The sequence below is a fragment of the Lepisosteus platostomus genome, chromosome 21 (genome assembly GCF_059453375.1).
Source record: "Lepisosteus platostomus isolate fLepPlt1 chromosome 21, fLepPlt1.hap1, whole genome shotgun sequence".
In the NCBI taxonomy this organism is placed as follows: Eukaryota; Metazoa; Chordata; class Actinopteri; order Semionotiformes; family Lepisosteidae; genus Lepisosteus; species Lepisosteus platostomus.
The window spans coordinates 5,386,605-5,413,187 of NC_142631.1; the positions used below are offsets into that span (position 1 = coordinate 5,386,605).

The 26,583-nt window shown below is 37.4% G+C and overlaps 1 protein-coding gene and 1 long non-coding RNA gene across 34 annotated transcripts in view; one reads left to right on the forward strand and one right to left on the reverse strand.

Annotated features, from left to right (window-relative positions):
- The window catches only part of fnbp1b (formin binding protein 1b), a 111,590-nt gene that overhangs the window by 26,976 nt on the left and 58,031 nt on the right, over nucleotides 1–26,583 (forward strand). For 31 of the 33 annotated variants that reach the window (XM_088615027.1, XM_088615031.1, XM_088615032.1 and 28 more), the window contains exons 2-4: nucleotides 10,311–10,426; nucleotides 16,889–16,945; nucleotides 17,744–17,891. In XM_088615027.1, coding sequence (XP_088471153.1) covers nucleotides 10,311–10,426; nucleotides 16,889–16,945; nucleotides 17,744–17,891 — 321 coding nt within the window. Of the gene's footprint in view, nucleotides 1–3,474; nucleotides 3,624–6,179; nucleotides 6,312–10,310; nucleotides 10,427–16,888; nucleotides 16,946–17,743; nucleotides 17,892–26,583 lie in introns of those variants that run through there. The other 2 variants (XM_088615029.1, XM_088615024.1) reach the window with 2 other exon arrangements.
- LOC148643964 (uncharacterized) lies at nucleotides 6,306–13,618 on the reverse strand. The gene is made up of 3 exons (XR_015928912.1): nucleotides 13,050–13,618; nucleotides 8,683–8,738; nucleotides 6,306–8,235 (listed from the first exon to the last, which is right to left on the reverse strand). It is a non-coding gene; the product is annotated as an uncharacterized LOC148643964 (long non-coding RNA).

Consider the following 26,583-nt stretch of genomic DNA (forward strand, 5'->3'; position numbering starts at 1 on the left):
TATTTGGAACATCTACACAGTTTTAAGACATTTACAATAAACATGCAATGCAACTAGATTGCATTGCAACATTAAGAAAAAATGAAATGCTATGGAATTTTTCTGGAGCAACCCTATCAGCCCGTACAACTATTCCTTACTTAGCCTTGACACAAAGGTCTTTGTGTAAAGGAAGAAAGCAATATAATAGTTTAACCAGTATAATCATTATAAAATGATTTTGAGCTTTTTTAATTTTATATAACTCAACACTAACTTTCCAATTATTTAATCAGAATCCCTTTTTACAATTACTCCAGGAAAAATGTACTCTTCATCACTGCTATTTTAGGTGGTGGATCTTAAAAGATACCCCATTGTGAAAGTGAGGGTTTAACCTTGAATGTGTCCAGATTGAGTGCTTGGGTTCTCAGAGGCCTCCCCAGGCTCAGACAGGCCTTGCTTGAGCAACTTCATGTTGCTGCCAAATATGTGACTTTGAAGAGCTAAAGACCAATTTTTCTTTGCTTGATATGTTGACAGTCAAAGTTCATAGTCGTTGCAAGTCAACAATAGCTGTTTTGACAAGCTACAAGTATGAATTATTTTCTTTGTGTGTGAAAGAGAGCGAAGGACCTTTTGAGACCTGAGTTGAGACCCATGGAAAAAACTCCCTTAAAGAGAAACATCTGAAAAATAACCTTTTCAAAAGAGTGGTGGATTGGCCGCTGTCGGAAAAAGGAGACGACATTAAGGTTTAAAAAAACAGCAAAGAGAGGAAGGGGGTTTAGGAAGCTCGAAAGGGTGTGAAGTTTGAAGTGGGTGTGCATCCTAAATCCAGTGTTATGCCTGTGACTTCTGTATCCTGGAGTCATGCAGGTGCACTGAATGTAAACAAAACACACCAGTTCTTTTTTAGAGTTCTTTGTCTTATTATTTCAAAACAGGTTTATTTTGCTTTAAAATAAAATAGTAACTCTGGTGTGTTCAACAGTACTGTTGCCTTTAAAGGCTACAGAAGAGTGGATGTTGTTACCATGGTAATATGGGGCAGCTAGCAGTGGTAGACATGTTGTAAAATAGACTGACTGAGCTATGCACTTCTTTGTTTAATGTGATTTTGAAGAAGTTTGAAAAATCGTCTCACTGTGTGAAGTTTGGCCTGTGTACAGTTAAACAAAACATTACATTTTGTTATGTAGCAGAAGATGAATATACAGAAAATATTCAATTTTTCCACTTTATATTGGTTTCAGTTTGTAATGTTTTTGTCTACAGTAATAATTTTTTTGTTTTATGCTCTAGATCAGGGGTTCCCAACCTTTTTTGTCAGCTGAACCCCTTCAACCCAAATTTATTTGCCTCAAGTACCCCATTGAGATTTCAACTAAATCAAACTTTTCAAGAAATGTAGATAAATGCTACAGCAACCCTTTTAACATGCTTCTTTTCACTTTGTAAAATATTACTATTACTTCTGTTGTTTTTCTTATTCTTATTATTACATTGTTATTAATTAAGAGGACTATATAATTTGACATTGACGTTTCCATCATAATCTCATAACCCCCCTGCAGTACCATCATGAACCCCTAGGGGTTCAAGAACCTCCAGTTGGGAAAACCTGCTCTAGATGACTAGAAACCATTTCTTGCATGTTATAGCACGGTAAGAATTTGAAGCGAAAATATGTGGGTTTGATTTCTTATACTGTACAACAACCAAATATCAGTTTGGTTCATAACTACAGGAATTCGAACACTCAGCATGATCTTGATGCTCAGATAATTCCTGATGCAAGGGTTTTTGGCTATCAGGGCACAAGGGAAGGAGGAAGTCTATGTTGATTTGCTGGTTGGTTGGTGGAATTGTGTTATCACATAGATTGCCAGTGATTAAGGTTTTGTGGGTCGGCCAAATTTGCAGTCAATTACACACTAACATGCAGCATAACGGTGATAGGTATTGAATGGTTAGGCTTGATACCACAAATGAGTTTGTTAAGTATTGTTTATAGCAAATGACCTGTTTAAAGAAAATATTCACATTTGAGATCTCTGATATTAAAAGCAGCTGCATTGTCTAAATATGGTAACCAACATGTTGCTGAGACAATATATTTAATGTCAATATCTTTCTTTTGTATTGATTCGATGAAACCTGGTTACTGTGTCAGTCATTGAAAAAGGGGCATCCTGTGATTACCATATTGACTTCAAGACAAGACTAAGAAGAAAGCATGTGAGAGTGATTTGTTTCTTTCGAATTGTAATGCTCAAGAGGAAACGCAATAAAATATGCTGACCACAGTAAAAAAAAAAAATGATGTAGAACCAAAAAAAGTGTTACCCTATGACCTGCAGAGCTTGTTCCTACGTTTGTCATTTAGGACCCAGGCCTGCATAGACTTTTTTCAGGGTTATGTTTCTCTTATATTTGTACTTGTTTATATGTCTGCGTTTTATAATTCAATGTGTATTATACTTGTGTTTGATCTTGAAACTATTTCTTATGCAAGAAAATAAGCACACAGCATTTATTGTGATCCACGCATTTAGATTCTGTATTCATGCATACATAATTTTCTTTTGTATAGAACTCTTTATTGAGAAAATGTTGTGCTTTTAATTTCCACTGTTTCAAGGTTGTAGATAGTTTACTTATTTACGGTGCTTTCTACCTACATGCAAAAATTATGATTCTATGTCTTGATAGGAAAGAATACTGAGCAAGACCATTTTTTATGTAGATACAAGTTTCAGCTTATACTGTGTCATTTCAAACAAGCACAGCATTGTGTGGACTGTCCTAGATATTTTTAAGCTTGCATTAAAGGGGGGAAGGGGTCAAGGCTCCCTGACAGTAGACAGTAGAGGATGTTTTTTTTTGTGAAAAACAAAAACGACATGGAGTCTCTGAACAGGAAGATGCTTACTGATAAAGGATTTGAAGCAATGCCCAAAATAATATCTGCTCTGTGGTGAGTGCCCTCTACCACTATTTCAATAGGTGACTTCCTGTTGTAAGTACAGTATTGCATACAGAATAATAAGAATACACATTTAGAAGTGAAAAAGGCTGATATTCGCGTGTGGTTTTTACTCACAATTATGGTAAATGAATAAAAAAAAATTGTACACAATAATGTCTCTAAAAAACAGAATCCTTAAATGTGGGTAAGCAATATCTTTTCACCTTTATCACTAATGACAAATTCTGTGAATTTCCAGGGAGCTTGGACTTGAGATCAGCTTGTTTGTGGCCTGCTGGGTTGTGTGTCAAACAGGTCAGGACCAGGGCTCAGTGCAGTAGCTGTGCGCTCGGACAGCCCTTCCCTTGTGCTGCTGCTCCCAAACGTGGGCTTGTACAGTGAGGGAGTGTTATAAATGACCCTATTCTGGCTCTTGCTGTGCTCTCGTCTCTTGTTTTCCTGGTGCCTGTCATAGCTTTGAACTTTGCATGCAATGCCTCTGCGTGCCTCCCTGGAAGTCTCCCCTCCCTGACTGGAAGGAGTCTCGGCTGGGATCGGACGCAGGTGAACGAGCTCCTGTTTAACCGCAGCCCGTGGCAACTTGCACGCTGCTGGATGTGAAGGAACGAGCATTCGATGAACTCAGGATAACATGCTCCGGAGGAAAAAAAGGGTAAAACGGGGGAAAAAAAAGGCAAAACAAAAAGGGGCTGTGGAGAAGGGAGAGAATCTGGCACTTCTCAATATCTCTGTGCATGTTTGTTTCTTTAACAGTATAGAGGAATGCCAAATATGGTGGCCTCCATCGAGTGTTTTAATCAACTAAGACTCATTAAGAAAATATTAGGAGATTAATGGGCAAAACAGCTGTTGATGTTCTGGTCCTCTGAGGACACGATTCAACAACTTTATTGTATGTATCTACTTATTAATGGGAAAGAACTTGGATATAAACTTGGGGCTTGTTTTACAATAAAAGCAAGAAATAAAGAAATTAATGCAGTTATCTTGCTTCTGCATCTGGGAAACTGGCACTTGCATTCCCCTGGCACTTTACGTGTGTGGGCAGTTTGACTGTGCAATTAGCAGGAGTTGAATCCAGTTCATCGTGTTTTATTTACTCTGTGAGTCTGCCTGTTCAGTTTAAAATGAATAAAAGAGGGAAAAATTTAGTTTTTAAATTTGTTTATATTCATTCTTAAAGAAACAAGTGATTTTCATTTTTATTTAAATGGCTTTACATGGAAGCATAACTAACTGTTGAGCGTGGAAGTGGATATTCTGTGGGTAGAAAACTGTTGCCTGTTCTGGTGTAGCCTGTACCGGTTACAAGAGTCTCAGATAATGTTCCTGTCTCAAGCCCAGTGGTCCTTTGTCATTCTCTGTTGTTGTACAAATACTGAGTGCCAGCCAAGAGCAGATACGTCAAGCTCCTCTCAATGCTAAGTCTGACAGGCCATCTGTGCCATAAATAGGCTATCTGCGTAAGGGATCACTGTTCCAAACTCAGTGGGCCTGTGGTGGCATCCCATGTAGATTCATGCTTCATCATTACAGCTGAATTTTATTTTTGGTGTCAGCTTCATTATCTGTTTTACAGCAAGTTAATTCTGTATTAGAAGGAAAAGGGATGGAGTCAGATAGAATCAGTATATAAAGAGAAGTAGTTTTTAAGGTGATACTGCAGACAGACGTCACTGAATTACTTTTCTTTTGTGCACTTAGATATAATTCATTTTGCCATTGGCTTTCAGTAAAAGTGGATTTTGAGTCCAATGGCTGTAGTAGCAGCTTTGTAAATCCTGCAATCAAGTAGCTTTGACGTTACACTTCTTCTTCAAACATACATCCTGAAAGGAGCTGTATCACAAGAAGTAGGGTCTCTTTTAAACAAGCCATATATGCTGTTGTGTTGTATAAACACAATAAACTAGTTCTTTGTGCTATGGAGAAAATATTATTTTGGCATCATCTCTACTAGTGCACAAACCTTGGTCCATTTTGTTTTGGTGTTGTTGCCTCAGGGTGTTGCCAGGGAATCCATTTAGAATGTACACAGTTAGAAGGTGTTTTCTGTTGCCATGCAGTTTGTTGCTGTGGTTTTGGCGAAGGAGAAGGGGTTTTAATTGACAAAAACCCCTTTTGAATGCGTCATGAAGCATTTCAAATCTCCGTTGATGAAAGGGGGACTTCTGCAATTGATGAAAATATTAACGTAATCAATGCAACTGACAGTTACTATGCAGTATGACCTTGATTTAGCAAAGTAACATCTGTTGTCCAAACACTATTGTCCCTCCACAGAAAGGACTAAATGATGGCACTTCATTGTGTAAAAGGTTGGTTGACAACCCATTTGATGACCAAGCTAACTAGCTATTTTAGCTAACTATCCTTCTCTATAAGCTTCTTAATCTGGTTTTACAAGCAAGCTGAGGGAAGCATTTCATAGTAACAGTGTATTGTCAGATTTTAACTGGTGTAGCAGCGATTTACTCCCCACAGAACTTACTTTAATTCAGTTATTTTTGCTGGAGTGGGCTAGCTCCAGTATTTTACATGAAAAAGAGGTCATCCACAAGTTAGACCATTTCTTTTCACACCTTGCACATTATACTGTATTTGAAAATTTAAGAATTGAAATAAAAAGGAATTCAATTATTTTCAGTATGTCTAGTAAAGAGTAGAAAGGTTATGGAAAATTAGAAATTATTCATAGACTCTGAACAAAGATAAGGGTTGTTGCATTTTAACTTATACCCAGCTATAGTCCTTGAATTGGCATGATGATAAATCTTATTTTTTTATTTTAGGGCTAAGAAATACCATGTATAATGTAAATTATTCTTATCTAGTGATTAATGCTATTTTTTTCTTAGGTGTTTTTCTATGATTCATATAAGAATTTTTGTGCAGCCATTTTACTTCAACAGAAGTTTCTTTCAACCCATACAGTAATAGTAAAAAGGTGAAAACACACAACAGAAGGAGGAGTTTGTAGTTAAGTAATGACTGCGTTTTTGAGATTTGCTTTCTTCAACACCAGACACACTAATGTTCATCACCTACTGATGTCCTGAGTTGAAAGAAACTTGAGTCTTCAGACTGAACTGAGTTCGGCAGTAGATTCTCTGAGCATTAGTATATATTGCCGTGCTGTTCAGGTTTATCTTCAACCCACTTCCGGTATAGTTTTTGCTGTATTTTCTCTTGCATATAGTAGCACCAGTTTTTTTCCTATGAGCGAAGGAAATGGGTAGTTTTTGTGTCCTGTTGTAGCTTTAAAGATGTCCGATTGACAAAGCAGAAGATTTTAGCAATGGTTGAAGAAAAGATGGGTGTCTGTTGGAGTCAAACTAAGGTGAATTTGATATCAGTGTGTTTTAAAAAACTGCATATTAGATTGTTGGTGGTGGTTGTGGTTCTTTTTTAAATCTGCTCAAAATCTGTCAAGCTACATTCTGATCTCCCATAAAGAACTTCTCTCTGGCTTTGAGACTTATTAGTGAGGGTTTGTGTCTTTAGATAATTTGATATTGATGTGTTTATTAAATTTCTCTTGTGAGATCAACCAGGAGGTGATTCAGAAAATTGTTAGCATGATGCAACCTTGTGAACTGAAGGATAATGTTACTTTAAGCTAAGCTTGGAATTAAATCACTGGTCTACTTGTCCCTGATTCTGAGTTAATTTGGCTTTCTTTTGTCACAGATTTTAGTTATACTTAAACTATAAGTTAGATATTCATCAAGTGCTGTGGATTATCTTTTTATTGATCTTTTACAATAATCAAAAGATTTGATGTAAAAGTTATTTTCATCATTATGTTCATCAATGGGGTTGACCTTTTGTGCGGTCCTGTTTCTTGCAGTCGGGTTTGTGAAAGGAGTTTTTATTTTGTTGTTAGTGTTGTTTATCAAGTGCCATGATTTATAATGGCAACTGTTGTCATCAGGGACCTCGTGACAGATCCCCTTTATGTGAAATTCTCATGAATAACATTTTATCATTTTGATGGTTATCAATTAGCATGCCGATTTTTTTTATTTTAGGATGTGCCTGGTTTCTTTCTTGCGTCTACTGTAATTGACTTGTTCTCAGATGACCTCTCCAGACAAAAGAAATATTGTCTGAATGCTCAACTGATCAATACTTTATGCTCTTTGCAAAATGTTTTTAAGGCTATCTGATCGCAGTTTGTTGTCCAAGGACCAGTATCCATCTAGGACTGATATGTCACTTGTTACATTATTTGATGATTAGTGATATCATTAGTGATATCACTGTACAGGCATTTTTGTGATATCATTATCCTTTACAATTTGCATACATAACACCAGTAAAAAGCACATTTTCTAAATGTAAATTAAAAGGAAAATGTTAGGCTTGCAGATCACATCACTGCAAACCACTTCCCGTCTGATAATAAGACAGTGTTTCCTGTCCTCAAAGATGAGTTAACAACATCCAGATGAAAGTAAACTGCTTACCTATTCCTCCTGGACCAGAAATACATTGATCATTTTGTTCTGCTTTTACAAGTGCAGTTTGAGTTCTTTTACAATGCAGTTCAAGACTGCGAGTCTCTTGCTAAAAAGCTCTAAATGAGCTCCAAAATATCTGTGACTTAAACATTCTTGAATATACAGATATGGCATTAGCAGTCCAGGATATTTGCAAGAAAAAAAAAACACCAGGAATTAAACTAAAAAATATATTTAGTTTATATATTTAGAAGAGCCCAGTTTTGGGAGAGCAGGTAATATGTTGGACAGTGTGCCATAATTATTGTATGGAGCCCTGGTGCTGTTCTGCACAAGTCGGTGTTTTCAGTCAATAGTGAAATGTAAGCAGTAGACCCATCTCCAGTACAGATGCTCCAAAGCAGCACATTTGACACAAATTTCTGTTGGGGAAACGAAACACTTTATGTATTGAATAGGGATACGTGAATGAGACTGTGAAGTCACCCATTAACACCTACATACATGTATGATTGCACAGCAATAAATGGCTATATCTGTACTGAACTGTGTATGAAATGAAAAAAATAATAAGACTAAATACTGTATAGTATAATAAAAAGGATAAACATGACATTTGCATTTACTTCAAGGATTGCATTCCAAGTAGTGTGGCAATGATGGGAAGCAATCAGTTTGTATAAACTATAGTAAGTCTTAAACTCTTTTCTTTGAATGGCGAGGATGAACCTTACCAAGTTGTCTTCTCCATGCGACCACTTTTTGCCTTGCGTTTTGATGCCATACTGCTTTGTCGTGGTACTAAACAAGTACAAAATGCTGAATAAAGTCAGTCATGACTTCACCACACTACTCGCAGTGACAGAATACACAAGACTGAGAGAGTCTTAATCTTGGGGCAGAAGTGTAGGAAAGACTTTAGTACCTGCGTTACCATGGAGTTTTGCACTGCGATCCTTAGTCACATTTTTCTAGTATATTTGTTGTTATTGATTTCTTTTTTGTGTGTAATGAAATCAGCATTGGACGAATCCACCTTGGAGAAGGGTTTACTGTTCATAAAATCCATGCATCTCAAAAGTTTTAGATGTCATACACCTCACCCTGATGGAATTGTCTTGTTAAGAGTGATAAGATAAGTATCTCTCCAGTACTCTGGAGTATTCTGATTATAAATCACCGAATACATGTAGCAATACGTACTTTCATATTCTAAGATTCAAAAAGAAGTGTTTGAAGTCAACTTACTTCATAAATCTTGCCTGCTGTTGCCATCACTGCTGTCCAATTGTAGTATTAATGGCCTGAGAAAAAGACAACTTTTGTGTGCCCTTTAAATAGTATTGTTAACCTCTTTTACAGCTGCTTATTGTGAAACAAAATAACTTGAGTTTGATTTTCTGTTGTATTTTTGGCCAGCAATTCTCATATTGGCAAGGAGGATTTTCTAGGCCAGGATTGGATTTGCCAAAAATGTGATTGTACACAGACATTTGCCTCACCCAATTTAATGAGTATAGAAGATACAGACAGAGCAGCACTAACAGAAAACACTAGCAGACTACTTAGCTGGGAATCAAAGCAGTTCCTCAAATCACAAGACTGGTTTTCACTCCTTCCTAAATGTGATATTTCAAGACTAGACCCACTATTAACCGATATATAACATTTCAGGAAGAATTAATTGGCAAGTATTTGGTCTGCATTTGGATACAGAGCACACAAAGCCTGCTTAGAAGGAATAGGTGATGCAACATTTTATTTAATAGAGTGACATGAATAATTCAGTCTGTGAATGGCTCGTAAAGCTGATTATGCTGTAAGTACACCAGGAGGCAAAGTGAACAAATGTTATACAGGCCAACACCTACTGAACATTTTTTATTTATGATTGTGCTTTAGAGTTGACAGGTGTTGCATTGTTTTTTTCCTCATTATTAGCAATTCTGTAGCAATCTTACTTCTTTGTTTTTAAAATATGAGTATATTTTATTTGTATACTCCTAAATGACAGGATTTTGTCTGAACGAGAGCAGAATTTGGTAAAACAAAATAAAAAGAAAAACTATCTTAATACTCTGAGGATTATCACTGACAATTAACACCTTCAGACAAACTGGTGTGCACAATTTCGCACTAATTCTGTTACCGCAGGAACTGTTAAGGGGACAAAAATACTAAACTTCCATAGTAAATTTTAACAGCTGAATTTTGGAAGGCTTAAAATTGTCTTTTTCTAAAACCTTTTAATCTATAAAAACATTATTTTCCAATCTAATATTAAAATTCAGTTCTTATTTCCCAAATGTTTTTTTGGAAAAAAATGAATTGTGGGGAAATCTGAAAAGACCTGCCAGTGTTTCCAGTTTACAAAATCCTGAATGTTTTTCAACAAAAAGAATTGTAATACAGTAGGTGGAAAAAAAAACCTTATCATAATGAGTATTATTGAATTGTCTCTTACAAGGAGTAACATTTTATAGCAGACAACTCCTGGAAAGTGGTACAAAATGTTGAAGCACAAAAATGAATCTGTAGCAGAGTTTATAGGCAAAATAAATACATTGGAATCGGGAATGTTTAAGTTCAATTTAAACTTCAGAGAAAAGCAGCTGGCCTATCGGAATAGGAGATACTGATTCTAGATAATCTAAAAAATGCAAACACTTGTAAGTCAGATGACAAACAATATTAATTTGTAATGCATTACAGGCCAATCTATGTTTTCCTTGAAGCCTTTATTAAATTAAGTATTTGGCACATCTGGAGGTTTTGACGAGACAAAGATGCCACTAAGCTAATGAGAAGGAGCGGTTACATTGAAGAAAGGCAGCAATGTAGAGTTTTAAGTTTACCATACTGTTTCTTTTCCACAGGACCAGTTTGACAACTTGGAAAAGCACACGCAGTGGGGGATCGAGTTTGTGGAGCGATACACCAAATTTGTGAAAGAGAGATCAGAAATTGAAATCAATTATGCAAAGCAAATTAGGTAAGGATGTTTTTTGTCCTTTTTTAATTCAGTGTGTTGAAGGAGTTGTGTGCTTCAATAGCGTTCACATACAGTATGTATTATCTAAAATTCCACCCTGAATCACAGTGTTTGATCACTGCTGATAATTGTAAATCTTCTGCATCTGTTCATACCAGACCTCATGAATTGGGCAGACTCATTAAATTTAAAACTAGAGAAGGCCATTTGACCCATTTAATACATTTGGTGGTTGGTAGCTAATTGATCCAGGGATCTCATATAGCCATTTCTTGAACCAGGTTATCGGCTTCAACAGCATGGCTGGGCAGCTTGTTCCATCCTCTCACAACCCCCTGGATAAATAAGTGCCTCCTGTTCTTGGTTTTACATGTCCTTCCACCTACAGTTGTTTCCACTTGTGTCCTCTGGGTCATGTTTCATTGTTCATTGTGAAGATGTCTGCCCTTAACCAAAACCGTAGACCATATAATATGAGGTCTTAATGGAGCATAATGTAATTTTAACAAAAAATACCTTCATTACGTTCTGTGCTTCTAACTATATATCATAACATTTTGTTTTCTTTTTTAATTGTTCCCTCACATTGCGTAGAAGATGTAAAAAATTTCAAATTTAACATCTCAGTCTTTTTCATAGGTATCCTCCTCTACCTCAGTGTTTTTTCATTTTGTATTTATAATTGGTTTTTGCTTGTATTTTATCAAAATGTGTGTGAATTTTATTTTGCTCCTTCTAGAAGTGATTGCAAATCATCCTCAGACTTCACTAGTTTGCTAACTATACCGGAATCGAAATCACTGATATAAATTTAGAAGAGCAGTGGTCCTGATACAGATTCTGGTGGTACTCATCACCCCATTGGGAAGCAAGATTGCAAAGTTTAAAGATACCCTGCAAGATAAACTAGAAAACAGATATTTATATCACCCTGCAACTCGCAACTGGCAACCCACTGAAGCTAAGCAGGTGTGAGCCCGGTCAGTAACTGGATGGGAGACCTCCTGGGAAAAAACTAAGGTTTCTGCTGGAAGAAGTGTTAGTGGGGCCTGCAAGGGGCACTCACCCTGCTGTCCATGTGGGTCCTAATGCCCTGGTATAGTGGCGGGGACACTATACTGTAAACAGGCGCCGTCCTTCGGATGAGACGTAAAACTGAGGTCCTGACTCTCTGTGGTCATTAAAAATCCCAGGGCGTTTCTCGAAAAGAGTAGGGGTGTAACCCTGGTGTCCTGGCCAAATTTCCCATTGGCTCTTACCAATCATGGCCTCCTAATAATCCCCATCTATGAATTGGCTACATTACTCTGCTCTCCTCCCCACTGATAGCTGATGTGTGGTGAGCGTTCTTGTGCACTATGGCTGCCGTCGCATCATCCAGGTGGGGCTGCACATTGGTGGTAGTGGAGGGGAGTTGGACTTGGACTTGGGTTCAGTTCAGGACAGGAGCATCTTCTACAGTATTTGCAATTTTCATGTTAGTCCTAGCAACTGTCTGGAGTGTAGTCCCTCCTTGCATCCTGTGCTTCCAGGATAGGCTGTTATCCTTACTGGGAATACATGGCTTTATTTCAATGGATTGAAAGATGGAGTGTAGGAACTGAATGAATATTTTCAGTTTTTGACCACTCACATTCCAGAGTGCTGAGGGCAAACTGACAGTGAAAACTATTTGCTGGTGGTTGCTGTGTGGGAGTGGAGGAATATTTACAATCTAAAGTCAAGCTCAGGTCTAATGAGAACGGCTTTTCTCATGTTACAAATAGCTCAATCGCCATGAGAGAAAATGCTGTGAGGCTTTTGTTTCATAGGGTCATTAGAGTGGTGGGCTGGTGAACAAGCAGACAAGAAAAGTTGTAATGCCTTAAGCAAGCAGGGAGTTTGATTTATGAGAACTTAAAAATTTCAGTACATTCTGCATTATTTCTCCTGTTATGAAATGTAGGTCTTTTCTCTTTTTCTAAAAAAGGCTTTGCAGAAGTGACATTTATGAATTACGGATCCAGGTGAGAAATTAGTTTGGTAAATACCATAATGTAACAGTGGCAGTACGTAATTAATATTTTAGTTTTTTTAAACCTTCTTATAATATAACACATGTATATGAGAACGATCTTGGAGTTATTGACTCGTCACTTCATTTGACTAGATTATAGCTAACCAATACTAAAAAACTAAAAACGCTACTATAATACTTGAATAATTAAGAGCGTAGAACTTAAAACAATGAATTAAGTCACAATAAAACGAATACATTAGTCAGGCCTACTTGGATTATTGTAGTTGGTTATGGTTACACAACAAGAAAGACAGTATGTAGGAGAATGTAGGAGAACAGATGACCATTTCTTTCTCTGACATGGACCAATTCAACTGGGAGAACTTTTTCAAGATCAGCAGCAACACAAGGACCAAGGGATGCAAGTGAATATTAGGGTCATTCTGGACAGAGAGCCATTTCTTTATAAAGGAGGACCCCAAGTCAGAGATGTGACATGTGACACGGAGGTTTTAAAACAGTAAGGCAAAAATAAGCAAATTGGCAAGATAGGCCCAAAGGTCTCTTTTTTTTTATAACCTTTCTCATGTTTTACAGCCAGTGTATAAATTGTTACATACTTACTTAGGGGTGAATTTGGACTGGAAATTGGGTTAGAGATTCTTGTATGTCCATCTTAGAGTATTCCCATCTTAGATTCGGTGTCCATTTCATTCCCTTCTGCTGAATATCCTGTTTTTTGCTCTGCTGCAAAGATATTTATCACAGCATCATTGTGAGATTGTATTGGAAGGTGTTGAAGGGGGAGACCTTAATGAATACAACAGCTTTAATTAGTGTGAAAATACAGAACGCAGTTCAAATAGGTAGCTGCATCAGCACGCGTAGGCTACAAAGGAACAAAGCGAAGGTTTATTTTCTTTTCAGCGTGGAATAAACCAACTTGTTCCTTGTTCCTTTTCAGTGTAGGGTATAGTTCATTATAATAAATACCGATAGACATGTACTAAATTCTACGGAAACTCCAGATGCTCTTTAATGACACAGGTAAGGTCTCATAAGACATGTCTGTGGCAAATGCTTTATTTTAACCCTGCTCGAAGAAATGCAAAAGTATTAGCTTTGACAGGAAGTATCATTAACAAGAGGAGGATACGTTACTATGCAACGTGTCTGTGTTCTTCGCAGCACTGACCTACATTCTGCATCTACAGTCAATCCTGGCAGCCTGTCTGTCAGAGATCTAGGAAACAATAATGTTTTTTGATGAGCTGCCTGAAGGGAGAGATTGGAGTCCTCTCTTCTGCAAAGACCAGTAAACAACTGCAAAATATTTCCCTGTTCTCTTGCTCTTCAAAATTTCTGTATGTTCACATGCTAATTGCTGATATCAAGATTTGTGTTTTTCTGTGATGTGAGAGTTCAAATATATTACCACATTGCAGTTCATAGCTTCTCATGTTCAGTATGTATTTCCGTAATTTGCATACAATTTATAGAGAATATGCAGAGTCTTATACTGTATGGAATTCATACTTGCCCAGTTTGAGAGCACATCAAAAGCATGGTTTACGAGAGCTTTTTTATTTAAATATATGTAACACTTTCAACACTGAAGAACTTGCATTTATGTGTCAGCTCATTTCTTAGATTTTCACTGATTTTCCAGTGGACTGTTTGATTTGAAGTACATTATGTTTGAGAAAATTTGTTTTCAATGCAATGATCTTTGAGCCAAAAATGCAACTGAAACAATCTCTCATGATCTACAGAAACTTCCTTAGTCTTCCTGGTTATACCGTATCATCATCAATCCAAGACTGCAAACACCCTGAAACACTGTTGATTAAACACTCTTACCATAATAGACATATCGTACTTACCAAACCAAATCCCTAATCCTTCTTAATTCCTACTCTATTTTGTCTTATTGCTTAAATATTTTCAAATCGTAATAGCCTATTCAGACATGACATCTGGTTGCTAAGAGCACAGAAAACAGATCATGAAACAAGGAGATCCTGATCTGCCTAGTAACAGGCCAGCCAGTGTGTGTGCAGTCTGGAGGACTGCCCTGAATCTTCAATCTTTTAGTGTTAAGAAATTGGTGTTTTTAAAGTGCTATTTCTGGCAGAAGGTGAAAAAATACAGCCTACATACAAGCTTTAGCAGCATTTGTGCATTTTCTTGACACATTTGGGAGACTGCAAGCCATTTTCAGATTAATCCCAGATATGTGAAAAAGCTAGATTTAAAAAGCATGTACAGTAAAAGCTTAGCAAAGAATAAATGGTGGTAATTAAACCTCTACTGTAGTGTGCCTCCATGTGAGTGGTGCGTATCTGCAGATTTATACTCAGGATAGTCAACTTTTAAACTAAGCCACAGGATATCCAGAATGCAGTTATGTTGTGGTGAAGTAGTAATTACAGTGATTTCTGCAAACATGGAAATATTTTATAAGGTTGTGCATTGTTAAGTTGCACGCATTTTGCAACCGAAATATACTGCATGAAGCATTTTTTTGATCAACTTTGGAATTGTAGCATTTTATTCAGTGAGTGCTGGTGCTGAACTGGCTGTCTGGGTGAAAGTCTGCAGACCTTAGAGCCTGTCTGGCCAGTCCAGTTGAAATAGAGACAGAGATAAGGGAATCCCTGTGCTGTAGTTTTAGTGGAACAGGAACAAGATCAGCTCTATGTGGTCTCTGGGGCAACTGAACCATGTGCCACTTGCTGTGCCTGAGTGAGCACATAATTCTTAAAAAAAGAGGAAAAGGCAAAGGGAAAAATTACAACTGCACATAAACACAAGCATGGCTAATGTCATTGTGTTGTTAATGGAAATTGTTCTGACAACTGACCATTGACAGGAGATAATAAAAAGGGCAATCTGTGCCTCAGCTTTTGAGTCTGTTGATTTGATTGCATTGCCATATTAAATAAATATGGCTTGTTGCTCTGACAGAGAAAATAATTTGACAAAGGGAGGGTGTGATCTGAAGCATTGGTGTTATTCTCCACAACAAGAAGAAAAGGAAGTATTATGGAAGAGAAAGGGGGCAAACAATACTGCTGCATTTGCCTATTCAAAGCACACAGGGCTCAGGTGTTGAAGAACGAGTATGTTAAAAAGATTCAGTGGGCTCAGTCTGTCTCTTACCACCTTGATTACACTAAACACGCAACCAGAATGATCCTTAATAATCGGATATATCTTCTTTTTCCATTTATTTTTTGGGAATATGAAAATACATTGAACTACACTTTGATGCCATGTCTAGCTGTTTCTGTACTGGATAGATTGACTCTCAAGGTTATGGCTTTCTAATTGCACCTCTTGAGGGTTTGTCTTTAATTTTCTCAGGAAACCTTTGCTCTTTTTTCTATCAGGGTTTTAACTGAATTTGTCTTTCACATGGTGAGATTATACAAGACAAATATTTTGATCTAAAATCTAAATAATTTGGATCATCAGTTCGGATGAATTCCTTTAAACCTCTCTTCTGAATTTCCGAAGGAGAGTGGCATGGTATGAATATAGTGAAGATGTCTGCATGATAAACCCCACCCTATGATTTTAGCATTATGACAGATAATAACCACAGTCTAGTCAGCACTAAGAGATATTATTTTTCAAATTGTTGTAGTCCTTGCTACTACGTATTATTAGCTTTTGTCACTCAGTAGATGTCCCCATATTAAACTAAGAGAGTACACTGAAGAGTGAAAAATCTGGAGAGATGCTTAAGATTTGTGTGACGGAGAAATGGGGTCATATTGAACCTATTTAACTTTCTAAAACTACAAGACCATTAACCTTAAAAGCAAGGTGCTGCAGCTTAAGTTCTTCATGTACTCATTCAGACACAAAGAGAGAAAATATCTACATATCTCTTAAGAGAGAAGAACTGGTAATATTCCCTTAATTAGCACGGTTTATGTTAATAGAACCCTTTCCCAGGTTGGAATACCTGATTTTTTTTTAAATGGCAAATGGCAATTTTCAAGGCCTTGAGATTTTGAAATATGCCTTTTAATTCTTTTGTTTTTTAACTTGTGCCAAAAGAGAATTCAGTGGATTAGGGTTTCATATATTGCATTGCAGAATGCCACCAATATCCTGTACTGTATTTATATTTTTGTATTTTGTAGATGGTTTGACTTTGCTTTTTAGCTATCTTGTGACACTGATTTCCCCCAGTCTTCTGTGTGTCTATTTATTGTTTATTTCGGTTGCATACAGTAACAGCATGTCACTTTTGGGTATGAAAAGATAATTACAGGCTCTTCGTCCTGAGTTATGGCTGAGCAGTGGCTGAGATCCAGCCGTCTACTGTGATGCTGTTATATTGATACTGCAACACTGTTGAATAATCCAGTCTCGCAGTAACTGGACAGCAACAGTACCTGCCCCTTCATGCTAGACACCCCTTAACAATACGCTTTGCTGTTGTTTCACAGGAATCTTTCAAAGAAGTATCAGCCTAAGAAGAACTCCAGAGAGGAGGAAGAAAACAAGTAAGATAGGATTCTGTACCTTCACAGTATATCAGATCTCAAGTTATCCATATAACTCTCCTGGTAATTGTACCAAATCATATTGACTGAAAACACTGAATTATTGTAAATCAAAGGAATTCCTGGTTACGAAGATGATGATCATTTTACTACACACTCATTGAAATTACAGTACGGTGTCACTCATATTGTGATATAAAAATTAAGTAACTGTACTACTATATGTTTTGATGTTTGCATCTTTAATGGAATAAATCACCCACCTTTTAATGTGAGCGGTTTTGTTTAAGATGTGTTTGACTCCTGCTAATTGCTTTCTCCTTAATAAAATAACTGTTAATAAAAAACGGTTTATTTTGTGTATGGGGATTAATCATTAAAGTAACACTGCCACTAAATCACTTAATTTTGTCACTCTGGGAGAGATGCATCTTATTAGCCACTAAAAAATGTGTGTGAGTATGAGGGGGAGTTGGTGAAGGCTCACATTTCAATGTATCTTGGCTGTGATATTTACTTTTTAAAAGGTGAGGAATTTGTATTTAAAGTGCTTTGTGCTCACATCTTTTAGATAGTTAAAGACGTTCACATATGCAAATGAACACAAACCCTGTAAATAAAAAAAATGTTGACAATGTCAGTGAAAATATCAACATGTGTAGTGTAGCAGAACAAGGTCTGTGCTGCCTGACAACTCGTCGTATTGCAGGAGTTTTCACAGGGGCTTAAAACAAATTGGACACTGTGCTCTGTGCACTTCATTGTACTCATAACAAAACCCTCTCATTCTCCTGACAGATTCACTTCATGTCGGGCTTTCTTATCTACCCTGAATGAGCTGAATGACTATGCCGGGCAGCATGAGGTCATCGCAGAGAACTTAACCTCACAGATCATTGCTGAACTGACGCGGTATATTCAGGAGCTGAAACAAGAGAGGAAGTCGGTAAGATTTATTTGCCTTGAATATTTCCACATAGGCCATGCCAAGCTAAATATGTATTTGCAGTAGCGTAGCCTTTATAAGTTGCACAGGAGAGAGGAACCAGTGCCATTTTTCTCTTGGGAATGTGCTGCCCAGTTTCTTTCGTCACTGGAACCAAACTTAGACAACACTCAGGAACCCATGGTATCAGAGCCATGCTAGAGTCACCTCAGCCACTGGACATTGCTCTAAAGTATACAGCAGACTGTATACATCTGTGGGCTGCACCTATTGTGTGATGTGTTAGATTTTGAGAGACTAAAGTTTTGAAATCTCTGCCAACTTTTGTAATTGATATTATGGATCACTCACAGCAATCCATATTAAAGAGTGATCTTTAATTTGTCAATTTACTTGAAAATGGAAGATAGAAATAATTCTTAGTAACTGCTTTGTGACTTACTCCTTTGCATGGGGGCAACCTTAAATGCCTTTTAATGACTTAAAAATAGTGTCAGAGCTCTGTATACCTTTATTTTATGCAGTCCTGACTCCTGTGCAAGTAATAGTGGTGCCAATGTCATCGGAAATAGCTGTTAAAATCATTCATGGGAACTGAGTCATCCCAGCCGCCATGATAAGAGTCTGTTTGTTCTATCAGCAGCTAATTTTGACGGCAGCCTTTTGTGAGGTAATTCGAGTTTTTTAAGAACTTGTCATGCAGACAATGCCTTCCTGTTAATTTTCACATTGAAGCTGCGGATTTTCCATTTTCACTTCCAATTACTAGATTATGAGAATTTTCACTGAAAAAAATCAGCATTGCACTGTCCAATTAATCTGGTAAAGAAATTGGGTTAAGCATCCAGGTCAGCTGTTGTGTCCAATAAAATCCAGTCTTCTGGCAGTCACAAAGCAGGAGGCTCTGTCTGGGGGAAATGACTGGAAGTAATGCAATGTAGAAAAACAAAGAAGGCAAGCTCCCTTCTGAGGTGTTAGGTATTGATGTCATATCTAAAAATCTTCAAACCATAATATTCATTCCCGTTATCATATGGAATATATACATAATAGTAGACTTAGTAGACCTTGAATATTTTACAAAATTTGTATACTTCCTATAAACCTTCCTTTAAGGCTGGTTGTAGACTGATTTCTGTCTTACAGTGCCATAGGAAGCCACTTTTAGAGGAGGTAGAGGAGTTCATTGCCATATGTACATGTACATTGGAATTCTTATTTGCGCTGATCTCTCTGGACATACACAGTACAACAGACAACAAACTTGCCTGGTGTCAGAGTGAAAGTCTTGATGTAGCTTTACTGTCGTTAAAGTGTACTGTATTGTGATCCAGGTTCTTTACATTCTAGAAACTAATAGAAACTAATGCTAGTAATTCATTTTTCTACACTAAAAGATACAAGTCTCTTACTCTGTTTTTTAGTATAGCAATACATAAGGACTGGGGCAGACCTATGCTTTCACTATGCAGAGCTTGCTGAAAATATACACATTTTATATGGTTATATATATTTTTTTTCAAATATCACATTAAAATGCTTGTCTATTAGAAGTCTTCTTTCCGTGTATATTGAGGAAAATAGAAGATTTTTTGTTGAAGTGGTTTTAACTTTTGCATTTGATTTTTTTTTAACCATACTCAAGATACTGCATACTGTATATCAGTTAGTTCCTTTATTGGAATATACTGTAATTTACATCACTGTCAAAAATATAAAGATGCAAAACATGTGGACATCAGTTGAAACATGGTAAGTGTCTGAAAGAATCTGGTTATTTCTCTAAGCCTAAAACCACTTTAAGGGAACCAAACATTTTTGAGCATTTCAGACTTATCTTCTAGTGAAGCTACTGTAGCAATGGAGGAACATTAAAAGTAGTGTCAAAAAAGCCTTCCAAAGTGATCTGCATGCCTACAGAAATGAGGGCTGTTATTGAACCTGGGAACTTGTCATACGTCTTGCCTTGTCAACAAACTCAGATTAAGTACATGGCTGGAATTTCCACACTAATTGTCTACATCAGATTGGCCTATGTCCAGTCCTGGTGTCTGTAGGTTTTCATTCTTGTTTAACTCTTAATGACTTAATTGAACTTTTTTAACATCTTTACCGAGGTCTTCGAATGCTACTGCTTTAAAGGGGCCTAGAAACAAAACACAGGACCAGGGATGGGTCACCCTGGTCATTTTTTTAACACCACAGGTTGTAAAAAGTATAGAATCCACTGTTTTAAGGTTTTCTTATGTTGCTTGTTCACAGTTGATTGTAGCACAAGGGATGTTTATAGTCATTGAGCATAACAAATAATATACATGCCCTAGGACATTAGTCATCAATAGCTGAATCATTAAATAGTTTTTTAAGTGTAGTCCACTTAAGACAGAATATAATTTCATCTTACGTTTACAAAAAGGCTGCTTTAGTGTATCATTTAGCAGAACCTTGTGTCTATTTGCATTGCCAATGAGATGGTCTGGCATGTGTATTCCTGGTATAGTCTGTAATTCGCTGAACATGTCTTTTCTTGGAGTTCATATTGAGAAAATGTGTTGTGCAATTTGGATAAAAATGTCACCAAAGCAGCTATCGCTTATCACGAAGCTGCCTTTTCCTGGTGAGGACTGGGACAGCACCCTGGATGCCAGTCCATAAATTGTCCAGGGACAACTTTAACACAAGTCAGCCGATGACTGAAGGTGGGAGGAAATGGGAGCATCCTAGACTCACACAAATATGGGAAGAAAATGCGGTCTCCAGACAGAATTTGCCAGTCTGGAACAGAACCCAAGACCCAAGAGCTATGAAGCAATGGTGCTCTGCTCAGCTACCATGCTGCCTGTCAACGAAATAAATGAATCATCAAAAGTGACATGTCTGGACTGAAGAAATACTGAGACTGAGAAGTACTTTCCCAGACTGAAATTCAAGTGGATGAAGAAGAGAAGTACTTCACTTCAAATCCTTGTCATATGCTGTGTTTGTTTTCTCTTATATGGTACACGTTCAGTCTTAAGCAAGCCTGATTTCAATTTGTTAAGGGGTGTTTTAGTAATCTATATGGATGTCAAGCAAGAGATAAGTGCTTATTCTGTTGAGGGCACTTTACTATTGCCTGTATTAAGTGCTTTCTATACACAACTGAAAAATAAATTAGCCAGGCTTTGGATAAAATAGCATTAGTTAGTAGTTATGATAAATGGAGCTTTCATGGATTATAAATAAAATTAAAATAAAAGAAATACATTCAGCTGTTGACACAAAAACAAAATATCTTGGGAGTTCAGATTAATTTTATCTTATTCCAAGAAGAACATGTCGCTTACTAAGCAGACAGGATATAGCCAAGATATTTTTTCTTCTCTTTTTTTTCCCTGAGATGATCTTTGGTTTTATCATTGCTGAGTTCTTTTCTCCTGTTTGCTTGGCCTCCTTCCAGTGCATCATCCAAGAAACTGCTTGCAAGCCAGCAGAATGGTACAGGCCTGCTTCCCGTTGCACAGCTATCTACCAGAGCCATCACTCTTTTCTCACTGAAAGCTCAAAGAGAAAAAGAGTGAAAAAGGCACTTGCTGTGTGGGTGAGGGTAATTAAGATCAGGCACTGGAGAGTCCAAGATAAGGCAAGGAGAAATCTGTAGCTCAAACAGTGGCTAGTCTGTCCAGAAGCCAACCTTTTACATACTGTAAAAGCTCCCCTTTCTTGAGAAGATCACATGGAATTGTTTGTAAAGCTCTGAAATTAGATATTTGTTTCTTATTTCCACTTTTAGAGCTGTAAATAGTGTTTACCTCGATACCTGTACTTTAGATACAGATATTACAAGTTTGAATTGTTAAAAGGAGTTATGATTTTTTTATAGAACAAGGGGCTACAGTAGTTCCCTCAAATGTCTTGAAGGGATGCTGTAGGCCTAAGTGTTTACTCAATGTTGCCATGTAGTGCCTTTGTTATACGAGAAGTATTTTTAAGATACATTTTGCGGTTGATTTCCAATGCTTTAGTCACTTAGTCTCTTTTGTGCTTGTCTGTTCTACTACACATTCCCCTGTGCACTAGTTCTTATATATATGTTTTCAACAAAGGCCTTCCTCCTCCCCCTGACAGGTAGGACCTCTAGTTTGTGTTCTGTTTGGCTCAGAATCACACAGTTCAAACTTGAATATTCCTGCAGTACAGTATCTACCTTCTGCTCACAGTTCAGTTCTTCACTCTTCACACTCTGTGCAACGAGTGTGATCCCTAAGAAGTGCTTCTGGTTCGCGTGTGGTGCTTGACAAAATGTGTTTGACACGAGGTGAGATGCGTGTGGGCACTTTGAGTTACATTTTTAGAAGAATATGCCAGCTTGGATGTGGCAGCAGACTGGTGTTAATTCCAAACCGCAGTCACACATACTGTACAAAATGAAACAAAAGGAAGGTAGGTAATCACATTCCTTTTTTCAGTTTTAAAATGTTTCTTATATTGAGCGAGGGGATTTATATTTAATTCAAAATCTCCCATGAATAAAACAATATGATTCAAGGAGTAATTCTAGAATAATTCAAAGTTACCATTCAATGTTTTAAAACAATTTTTCTCTAACCTTGATAGGCAGAATGGTCTTTTTAATATTGAACTTTTTCATTTGGATGTCCTAAGCTGAAACTTTCCTCATCTTGAGCTTTTTGACTGCAACTAAAAGGTTAGGCTCGTGGTTAAGATCTGTGCTTTCAGATGATAGTAGGAAAGGTACCTCACAAAATACTTCTCCAAGAATTTCAGCTTCTCAATGGTTAATTTTCTTCACAACAGTGATGCTGAGTGATAAGGTCATTGCATGTCGAACCTAGCCACAGACTGTTCACCGCTTTGATGTTAATTTAATAATTAATAGCTTATGCTGAGACTGTCAGGGGGGTAGCATAAAGCTAAGGTAAAAAAAAAGTTTGCTAACAGGCCATTTAAAATATAAAGGCTCTTTATGGAGACTTAACTGCTGGACATTTTTTACTTGAAATGATGCAAGTTATTTAATCAGCAATATAACATGTGCCAAGTAGCCACAAAGGGCAAAGACCTTGGCAATGGTGCAATGGTAGTTTTTTGTTTTATAAGAGACCTCTACTGCATGCCTGGGAGTTTCCAGTACAGACCAGCAGCAAAGTTTGCTTGCTTGTTATATTTGTCTTTTTTATATTTCCTGCATAAAACTCCACATTCTAAAAAGATGGGATGGACACTGTCGGAGGGCTGCAAATCTGTCCCCAGATTTCAAATAAAGGACTTGCAAAGCAGATCTTCTGACCCCACGAAGGCACATATACTGTACATACCCTGGTCATATCCTGGTGAGAGTTTCCTTTCACCTGTCCTGGAAACACAAGGCACAACTCAGAACAGCCCATCGATCCTCAACAGCACGTGTTTGGCAGAGGAGCGAAATCCAGAGTGCCCATCACAAATTCATGCCAACATGTCAATCCAAGAAGAACATGCAAACTCCATACAGACTGCCTGAGGCTGGATTTATAATTAGTACTACTTATTAAAGTTCAGAATTTGTAGCATTTTTATTATGAAAATAATATTTTTGTACTGTTGAAAAACCAAAGAGTGTCTTACATGAGATATATAACATACTAAGTGTATTTGCAACTTGCTGCTGTCACATGACAACAATGGGGCAGCAGACAAAGGATTAGGATGCACTCCTAGGCTTCATATTGAATTTACAGATTTGCCTCTCATAGATGTTATCTGAAGGAATAGGGGCCATTAAATTAATTCCCTTCCATTAAGACCACTTTATTCAGCTATAATGGAGAATGAAAATCCCCAGCTGTTATCAAATGTCTGTTCTTAGATCTCATGCCAGCATTACAGACATTTGGAGGCCCAAAGGTGAGCTGCTCTGCCTGGCAAAGTGAATGTAGTTTTACTGGTAACGAGAGGCCATGCGTCAGCTATCTGCAATACAGAATGCATGCTGAACTGTACATTGGGATGAACTGGATGTTCTCAAAGTCCCTTTCAGATAAACGAACTGTGTGTACGTACAGTATGTCTGAGTTACTTAGAGCAATGTGTTACAAAAGTCTTTGTTTTACACTCAGTGTAATGAGAAGCTGTCTCACAATATCTCTGTTACACATCCCAAGTGTATTTTAACTAATGAGCCTTACTCAAGCATTTTTGACAGAGTAATGAAAAGTTTCAGATCAGTTTATATGATCAGTTTCCTTCACTCATTTTCATGGAACACACGCTTCTAATCGTGCTTCTTGATTTATTTTTTAAGTTATTTGTATTTTTATCTCTGTCTCTCTGTCTTTATTTTTTAATATGCCAAAACTATAAAAAGTTCACAAATTATGTTGGATGCCTTAACTTCACTACTGATGGAAAAAAATAACATCCAAAAAGGATGTATGGGACATTTTATGTTGTGTGTATCCTTTTAAACTTTTTTTATTCACCTTGGGAAAAATGTGCTTTTGGAGAAACCTTAATTCTTTCAGTTTGTGCTTTTTCGTTTCTCTATGCTGGTAATTCTATTCTGTCTTGTTCCTTATATTTCACACAAGCAGACTAGAAAACAGACACTGTGACACCTGTGCTGTAATCCTTAGTTTAAATTATGTGGGAGATCTTCTATAGAAGGTGCAATGCATTGGATTTCATTTATCTCTTAGTGCCAATTTTTAGAGAGTGCCGTAATGTCAAGCCTGAGGATTATGTGAGGAAGCATCATGTGAGCTGCCTGAAAAAAGGGATTTATATCCTAAAACAGAGCATTCTGCACTGAGCAGTGCCAGGAAGACATGCTTCTAGAATATCAAAATGGAAACTCATTGTACTGGCTGGACTGGAATGAACTCTGTAAGATCATGAATTAGGCTGTTAAATCCAGAGGAAGCACACAGTGAAAATGAGTAAACGTGGTAGAGGACAAACATTTATTTATCAGAATTCTGATGCTTTTTAAAGAAGGAGAATTCATCTCATGATTTCATTTCTTAAAAAATAATGTTCTTTAATATTTTTGTCTGGGGTTCTTGGGATTAAATGTTGTTTGGTTAACAGCAAATCCAACATTATGACGCTATCAATTTCTGCTAAGACTATAAATACATTCTGCTTTTTTGATCTTCCTGACACTGGTCTTGGTATGCTATGTGCAAGGATTAAAATTCCCTCTGCTTGCAGAGCCAAATGTGAGTCTGGTGAGGAAAGGTTTTTCCTGTGTCAGTGTCTGCACTGAAGTGGTTTGTGTTGAGTGAGAGACTGGTTCTGTCAGTCTTTACAATACTTCCATTAAAAACAAAACACAAATTATCTACTCAAACTATTTCCTTTGCTGAGATCATTTTTTTCACCAAAAGATGCATGACATACAGTAATGCAAATTAACACAATGCTCCTTACAAGTACAAAATCCTAAACTGCTTCAAACTAAGTAAAGTCAACCCACAGAATGTCTCTGAGCACTTCACAAATAATAGGTACTGTATACAGTATGTGCCTCTGAGAGTCAAGTTATGCTGATGAGATGGTTAAATCTGCTATGTTTTTTTTCTTAAAAGCAGAAACCCAGTGAAACTAATTAAGAAAATACATACTGTAATAATTTTAGTTGTCACAGTAGCACAGTACGCAAATTGAAATGTTTTGATACTTCTACATTTACAGTACACTCCCATTTGCATTTTATGAGTGGCTAGGTCCTAAATAGTATGATGTCCAAAATGCCTGTTTTTAACCAGAATGTCAGTTCTGCTTAATACTTGCTTTTTATTTTGTTATGTCACAGAGAGGTTATTTACCACTTCACAGCTGACTAACCTGTGAGTGTTGGTTCAGCTCCTGTCGAGTGGCCCCAGTGTAAGTGTTTCACGAAGTTTGAGAAACATTGCTATGTATTAGGTAATTGAAAAAACAAAACAACTGCAAGACTGCCTAGTCCCCATCTGTAAACCTGACCTTTTGCCAGTATGGCTGCTGCTCTGTGCTTTGGTTGTTCATATAATCTGGAAGTGTATTCGCTATGCACTACCTTACTGTTGGGGTTTTGCATCCTTTCACCTAGGGGGCGCTCCAAATTCCAGAGTCCTAGTTTGATTGCTGGTATTATTTCCAGGTGTTAAGAATCAGTGTTGATATATAAGCCTAGACCTTCTGATACTCAGGGCTCAGCATTAGGACACGGATGTCCAGAGGCCCACCTAGAACCAGAGTCGTCTGGGGGCATAAGGCTTGCCAGAGGCATCACGCCCCCTGAGCCCGTATGTTCTTGGACTGTTCCTGATTTCCCTGTGTCTGTCTGGTTGGATGGATCGCCTGGTTTAGGATTATTGGACTGCGCCCTGACTTGCCCCCATGGATTCGCTTGTACTTGGATGCCTTGTTTTCCCCTATTCACTGGAGCACCTGTTGTCACTGAGCGCTGTCTTTGCGAATAAACCCTTGTGTGTTTTCCCTGATGTCTGTATCCTGTTTGTCCCGGGTTACACCGCATAGGGTCTAATTAGCATCCCTCCACTGAAAACTGGGGCCCATTCGTGACGCTAACAGCACCATCTGGTTGTGGTGGGACAGGTTGGATAGATGTGGATTTTATGGCCGCCTTTTCAGTTTATCATTGTGTCCTTTTGTTATGGGCTTGTCAAAAAAAGGAAAACAACACAACTATGTCCAGTGTGCCCTCGGA